Source organism: Myotis lucifugus, unplaced genomic scaffold (assembly GCF_000147115.1).
Source record: "Myotis lucifugus unplaced genomic scaffold, Myoluc2.0 scaffold_4069, whole genome shotgun sequence".
Classification (NCBI taxonomy): domain Eukaryota; kingdom Metazoa; phylum Chordata; class Mammalia; order Chiroptera; family Vespertilionidae; genus Myotis; species Myotis lucifugus.
Window position 1 is genome coordinate 1 of NW_005875117.1, and position 7,622 is coordinate 7,622.

Sequence of the window (7,622 nt, forward strand, 5' to 3'; positions counted from 1 at the left end):
GGTGCCTCAGTTTCCTGTTGTGCAGAACAAAGGGGCTGCACACGACAGTCTCCAAGACCCTCCTCCCCGGGCTCCAGCTTCTCAGGACGCCACAGCGAGTCAGACCTCAGCCCAGGGAGGGATGCACTGCATGGGGCGGAGGCTGCGGGAGATGCTGCCACAGCCACAGCTTCGAGGTGCATTGGAGATGCACTGTTCTCAGGGTGGCTGAGGCAATCTGCTCCGTCGATGCTCAACCACTGAGCCACACAGGCCGGGCCTGCCACTTCTTTAGTGCCTCTTGCCACCTGCTGGTCCACCGCCTACCCCGGCTTGTCTGAACCAATGTTAAACCCTGTGATGTTTATAGTCCATGTTTGCAGGTCAGTAGATAATCCATCTATGGAATAAACTTTGACATCCATTTCATGAAAGAAATTACACTGGGCAATGGCATTCTAATTAAACGTGCCAAATGGTGGCCCTTATACATCATAATGTTTTTAAGATCAATTACGAAAAGATCAGAGAGAAAACAGATCACTATTGGCTAACAACCACCACTTTTTCTTCATTTGCACCCTCCCCATCTCTCTACCTCATCTAAGTTATTAAAGGCCAGTTCACTGCCAGCCACCTTGACAGGAGAGAAATCTGGAAACCACTCAAGTCCAAGGGAGCAGGTGATAACTTTCTGACAATTAACACTTAACATTCTTAGATGTACAGGGAAGCTGGTCTCTCTGGATTATTTGGAAATGATCAATAAAATAAAAGGGTGAACCACATTTAAGAACTCCGAAAAATGAAATGCAAGGCTGTCCGAACTGGAGAACTATTAGAAAATGTACACACGCCATTCATTAAAACCTCCAAGACGCGCCATGACCGAAGCACACAGGGCCCCGGGCACTTCCCCGTCAATCCATTCAAGTTTCTGCCCCCTCTCTTCTAGTCACTGCCTCCATGGCAACAGTGCACTGACCTGCCCGTCAGGGAAACAATTGCTGGCAAGACTGAGACTTTTAATAATGCCACTTGTCAATACAGATCAGAGAGAAATGGGTGTATCTGTACCAACTTACTTAACACGCCCACCAACAGAATGAGTGACCCCCGGCGAGTGACCAGCCCAGTGTTCAGAGTGCCCCCAGGAAAGCCACACGTGGCATCATTAGCGTCCAAGCAAATCCACACAACTGACACCTGTCCACCAAACCCTTCCCTGCGTGTGGACGGACGTCTTCCTTCAGCATCTCCTCACCGTTTCCTGGTGGCTCATGCAAAGGGATTAGTACCCTGATTATTAATGTCCTCCAAATGTTAAATTTAATAAATACACACAAGATGATCTATATTAGGGGTGGGGAATGTCTGGTCCGTGGGCCACAGAGGCCTGCAAAATCATTTGGTCTGGCCCTGCCAAGGCATTAGGGGTGAGTTAATGAAATGTTTGACCAAATATAGCAGGCTAATTTTTAAGCTGATAATTTTGTATGGCCCTCGAATGATGTTATAAATATCCAAATGGCCCCTGGCAGAAAAAGGGTTCCCCACCCTTGATAGAGTGAGGGATGTATTTTGTCGCACAAGTTTCCTTATAGAAATATCATCTAGAGAAATAGGTGTCTATTGATGGAACTTCTCAGGGGAGAAAAGGATGGAGAAATAACAACCCCAATACCCAGCTCTGAACTCTCCTCCCCCCAGTGCGCGCTCCCACTCATCTCTCTCCCGGACACGCGCCAGTGCACAGCCTGCAGTTGTAACCGATTGCTTTCTGGGTGGCATTACTCTCCGATTCAGAAATATCAACACGGCTTCGGAGATTTATTTCACAATCCATCCTCTGATTTTTCACGGCCGGGAAGGTCAGCGTCCAGATTTTCTATTCTAAGTGACTTTGGAACAGATTTCCCAAACAGACTACGGAATGGCTTTCGCCCAGACAGGAACAGATTCTGAACGCTGGGACTCAAGTCCTCTCTGTACTCCGTTAAAAGGTAAACGATCAGAAACCCCACCGTTTCCCAAGTCAATTATTTAGGAAAAAACACAAAACACAAAATAAGCAGGTGCTTTGGAAACACTGGCGTGATCCAAAGAAAATGGCAAATTACTTTTTTCCCTGGGCCAGCTGCTCTACCGATGTGATTCTGGGAAGGTTCTTCAAGGTGCTCAAACTCAATTAGCAAATCAATTGAAATCACCCTCCAGTCTGCCAACAGGATGTGCTGCCCCATCTGCCCCTCCCCGTGCTTCCTGGTGCATCCCCACTGCCAAAGCCAGAGCCCACCAGCCCACCTGACGGTCCCTTGCTTTTGGCTAACACTGGACAACGGGGGCGGTGGGGATTCTGTTCCGGTTTAATTAAGGATTAGCGACCACCAGAAGGAGCTGTGTCAGGGTCTGCCCCCTTATTTATATCTGCCCCGTCCCAGCTCCCCTTAGAAGCTGCATCCGGCACAGACTCCGTGGGGGCTGATGGGTGTGGCCGGCTGTCACTTTCTGTCAGTGGCCAACAGACAGGACCAGGCAAAGCAGATGGTTCTGAAAGGGGCGCATCCAACAAGTCCCCCCACACACCGCAAGGTACCGGAGAGGAAAATCCCATCTCCCTGCCACCTCCCGCAGGTACATCCAGCTTGACCGCTCACCCAGGGGGAGTTTCTATCCTCTTTCTTTGGGGCAAAAGACAGTCTGTCTTTCTAAGCCTCTGGGAGGTAGCCAGCGTCACCCACAAGGCTCACCAGTGTCAGTACAGTCTGTCACCGAGGTAAGACCACCTTTACGAGCCGGCAGGCCCGTGGAGCACATGTGCACATGGTCCTCCGAGAAGCTGCCACACACAGCACGGGTTTGGCCAGCTGGGTGCAATCTAGACGGAGCCTGTAACGCCTCTCATGCAATTAAAAGCAGGTGACTGTTGTCATCATACAACATCCATGGAGGGTTTTTTCCTTTCAAATCCCAAAAAAACCCACAGATAATTATTTGTGGGGGTGCTGGGACTGACTGTCTGAGTTTGAGCAAATCTCTGAACACTTCTGGGTCTCAGTTTCCTCATCTGTAAAATGGGAGGGTTGAACTGGAAGATGTCTAAGCACTAAAATTCTAGAGTTCTTAGGGTGGTGGTGGGTTTCCTCCAATATCTTGGCAAACCACACATACGATCAGTCACCCGGCTTTTCAGCATAAAGACACAGACCCTGTCTCCGCCACAGGTGCCTCTTACCTTTTCAACCGTGGGGTGCTCTTCACTTGTGACGCTCGCTTTCCGGGCCTCGTTCTTCGACCGGCTCAGCCTCCTGGATACCTTCTCTCTGAGTAGCGTGGCGTATCCGATGTGCTCATAGATGGGGTTTGTGGTCATTTTGGAAATGTACTCGGAGGCTTTTGTCTCTATGTACAGTGTTATCAGGCCATCTGTGACCAAGTCGTGGATGGACTCGAACCTCTTCTCGCCCACGAAGTGTTTTCCATCGTAGAAGAGCCTGTAGTTTAAGGTCTGGTTTCCAAACCTGCGAGGAGGGGGGCCAGGGGGGCATCGGAACAGTGTTAGAAGTAAGACTGGTGAATAACAGCAGCCAGCATTTTCTTTGAGCGTCTCCTATTTGCCAGGCACCGGGCTGAGCACTGGGCATGGTTTCCCCCCATTGGTTATCATAGAGACCCTTGGAGACAGTCACAGGCATTATCCCTGTTTCACTCCTGAGAGCACTGAGACTTGAAGAGATGGGGTACCTGCTGGAGCCTACACGCCTGGAAATTTAACCCCAGCTCACACACGGTGTCATTTAACCCTAGAGACTACTAAGGCCACTGGGGCCCTTATCATTCTCATTTGTAAAAGTCAGAGGGTAGCCACTGATTTACAAATATATCTTACTTATAAAGGTTCTTCATGGGAAGTAGCCACGCCCCATGCTCCCTCCCCTCTACTGCCAATTGCCTCTGCAAGGGAAGCTCCACGCCTGGCCCCGCGGTCCCCTTCCTATTCCAGCTCTGACCACCCCCCGCATGCCTCCCAGGCAGTCCAGCTAAGAAAACGAGGGGCTGTGTGCTGAGCCCCTGCTTGCAGCACCACTGCCAGCGCCCCTGGGATCTCGCTTAGAGCATCCTCTCCCTTTCGGACTGGCTGTCCCCCTGGCCTTGGTCCTACATCTCACGGCTCCTGCCTGGTTCGCACGGGGCCTGCAGCTCCTGCTGTGGGGCGCTGGGAAGACAGGCGAGGACTGTGCACACCCAGCACTGGGCAGCTTTGAAGTGCTTCCTCCTAATGGCATCACGTACGACATGCAACTAGCCACCCCGGGTCGCAATGTGGGAGGGATCTCTCCATAGACAAACGATCTAGAAGACGGAGCACGGAACACGCCTTTGTGGGCCGGCCGGTAAGCTTCTCCATCTATACCCTTCCCTCCATGGGGAAGGTCTTCCAAACTCCAAAGAGTTCACAGAATGATTATTTTGAAAGATAATCCAATTCTGAAATTGGAAATTGGATGCTTTCCCCAAATCTGAGAGGCCTGCTATGAGGACAAATGACATGACATACAGGGATCTAGCTGAGGAGAGGGCGGTGAATGCATGTCAAGGGCTCTAATTTTCAAGCCTGTGATTTTGTGGGAAAAGGCTCTCGAGGGCTTGGCTCCGAGGGCTCGCTGGCATGGAGCATTATGAGGGCCACCGGGAGGTCTTTGGGTCGGTGTGGTCCCCAAGACAACGCCATGGACAAACGTCCGCTCAGGAACACGTGCACACACATGTGCATACACACACACGCACACTCATGAGGTGAAGGCTTTTGACCAGGACTGCTGGGGACCCGCTGAGCCGAAGCCTTTCTCCCTCAGCTGGCTCAGTGTTGCGGGCAGAAGTGGCTATAGGAGCACTGACCTTCGGACAATTCCCCCGTTACTGTGTGTGCAGAGCCTCGGTGTCCATCTCGCTGGTAACACCCGTGGCCCCGCAGTGCGTGAGCCTCTGACACATTGCGGGTGCATTGTAAACCCAGGGAAAATAAAGCATAAGTCGGGGGGGGGGGGGGTTGCAACGTGATTGCTAAATAGGTTCAGAGTTTCTGCTCGGGATGATCAAAAAGTCCTGAAATGGATAGTGGAGATGCTTGCACAACATTGAAAATATCCTTAATGCCACTAATTATACATGTAAAAAGAATTAAAATGGTCAATGTTATGCTATGTACATTTCACAGCAATTTAAACATGGGAAAGGTGAAGTCGCCCGTAAGACAAGTGTGACAGGGGGCACGGTCACGCTCACCGCAGAGCTAACGTGTAGCATCCTGGCTGGCGCTGGCTCTCTCTGAGAATGTACGCGCCTTCCACGCCTCCGAGAAGCTCGTCAGCCTGCTCCCGAGAGATGATCCCGTGGAACCTGAGGACAGAAGAGACCAGGGCGCTCTGAACAGACCACACACAAAGCATGGACCACGCGGAGATGGCTACAAAGATGACGGGGCCACCGGGATCTCTGCACGCCCCCACTTGGGTGACTACTGTGCATCTAGGGAAGCTGAGCAGCCACCCCTCAGCATGCACCCACACCCTTCATACGCATTCAGGAGGCCAAACACAATGGACCCGCAGTCCACCTGGCTTCCTGCTGTTGCTTTTGCTCACAAGCTGAACATTAAAATGGAAACAAATGCCAGGTTATGGCTCCTTTGTTAACCAGGGGGAGTAACACGAGAGCAATTACCAGCTTAGATCTCTGCTCCAACACAGAGACTATGTATTATCCTGATTGCAAATGAACACTATTGATTATCCACCTGCTTACTTCAGGGTGTGTGTGTGTGTGTGCGCGTGTGCGCACGCATGTGTGTGTGTGTGTGTGTGTGTGTGTGTGTGTGTTAACATTTGGTAATATTAGAGGCTCGTTCTCTGGAAAGGATGGCCAGCTATAATAAACATTTCTCTATTTCTCTACATTTAAATTTTGGGAGTAATAGCTTAGTGATATGTTTGCAAAATGTTCCTTCCTGGAAAAGGGCAGGGAGAGAGGGAAGTCGGCTAGAAAGAAAGTTTTGGGTTTTCCCCCAGGAATGCAAAGATTAAGTTGGGGGACAGTGCAGATCTTGGAGCACTGCTTTTCAGTGTGCTGTGACATAGAGCCACCCTCCTGCCGTAAAGGAGGCTAGTGTCGCCAGGTCTAGCGGGAGACCTGGAGGGGTCTGTGCAGAGCCAAGCTCCGAGGGTCCCAGTGGCCCCTGCAGAGCACGCGTGGGGTTGCAACCGGCAGATCAGTTCTCCAGGCTCCTGGAGCTGAGCAGCGAGATTTGGGGCCTGGATTGTGAGTGTGACCACTGGACCCTGACAACCTCATGGGGAAGCCTCCTATGTGGCATGAGCTGGGGCCAGCAAGGGCTGGACAGACAGCTGAGCAAAGAGACCTGATACCGGGCCCCTGAGGGTGGGAGAGGGAGAGGGCAGAAGGGACATTGGGCATCAGGAAGGTTCCCACACCGGAGTCAGAAAGGACAAAAGCGGGTGTCACAGGAGGTTGGAGGCTGGGCTGTCCAGAACACAAGCTGACCACGTGACCGACCGTGGTCTGGGTAGGGCAGGGTAGGGCAGGGCAGGGCAGGGGTGACCAGCGCAGGACAAGGCACACACAGAGGGCTCAGGGACCCGACGCCCTGCCCCATGTCTCTTTCAGGGGTGGAGGAATATACCGAATAGGCAGTTAACCTGAAAGTAGTAAGTTTTAATGACCTTGACTTGATGTGTTTAAGTGATGACTAGCAGCCTATGCAGTGTCAAAACCAAATTCAATCCAATTGTTCCACAAAAGAAAATCACAGGCCTGTGAATCTGAGGACCCCGTCCGTGGCTCCTCTTCCCCTTTATGCATGGAATTTAAAATACCCATGACGTGTATGTCTCACTTTGTGAAAAGAAAGTGAGGCCAGAGGCTGGAAGGAGGAGGTAAGAAGTTCACATGGTCTCGCTCATGGTCAGCTGATGGGTGTTGTGCACCATCTAGGGTCCCATAGTTGCTAGCTTCCCCGAATTAGAAGGTATTAACTTATTAAAAATTTTAAGAACAAAGACAATATCTATGCACAGTGAAAAAATTCAAAAAAGTTAAAGCCACTAACAAAATAAAAATAAAATAGTAAATAAATATTCTCTTTCCCTAAATGTACCATTGTCAACAGTTTTTGTGATTCCTTCTAAGAAAAAAAACATACATGTTTCTTGAATAGAGCATTACTTTTGGAATGGGACAAAAACAACAACAGAAAAGCTTTCATTTTGAAAAAAGAAAGGAAAATACAGAACCTTAAGTTCTGAAGTGAATCTCCCTCTGATACATGTTCCTTTTATGTGGTCAAGGAAATGTGCCCTGGGCCTCCTCTCACTGCAGAGCTTACGAGGTTTGGGGGGTGGAGGGTGAGAATGAGAGGGTTATTCAACAAAACTAAGTAGGGGAGGGTGGGGGTAAGGGGAAGAGATCAACCAAAGGACTTGTATGCATGCATTTAAGCCAAACCAATGGACATGGACAACAGGGGGATGAGAGCATGAGTTTGTGTTTGTGTGAGTGGGGGGGGGGGGGGGGAATGAGGACACATTTGTAATTCCTTAACTAATAAAGAATTTAAAGATAAAAAA

General features: G+C 50.2%; 1 protein-coding gene across 1 annotated transcript in view; it reads right to left on the reverse strand.

The window, feature by feature from the left end:
• Positions 1-3,214: 3,214 nt before the first annotated feature.
• The window catches only part of LOC102421987 (beta-chimaerin-like), a gene marked incomplete at its 3' end in the record, with an annotated part of 7,042 nt that continues 2,634 nt past the window's right edge, over positions 3,215-7,622 (reverse strand). The window contains exons 3-4 of the mRNA XM_006108877.1: positions 5,266-5,379; positions 3,215-3,500 (exon numbers count right to left, since the gene is read on the reverse strand). Of these exons, the coding sequence (XP_006108939.1) occupies positions 3,215-3,500; positions 5,266-5,379 (400 nt within the window). The remainder of the gene's footprint in view (positions 3,501-5,265; positions 5,380-7,622) is intronic.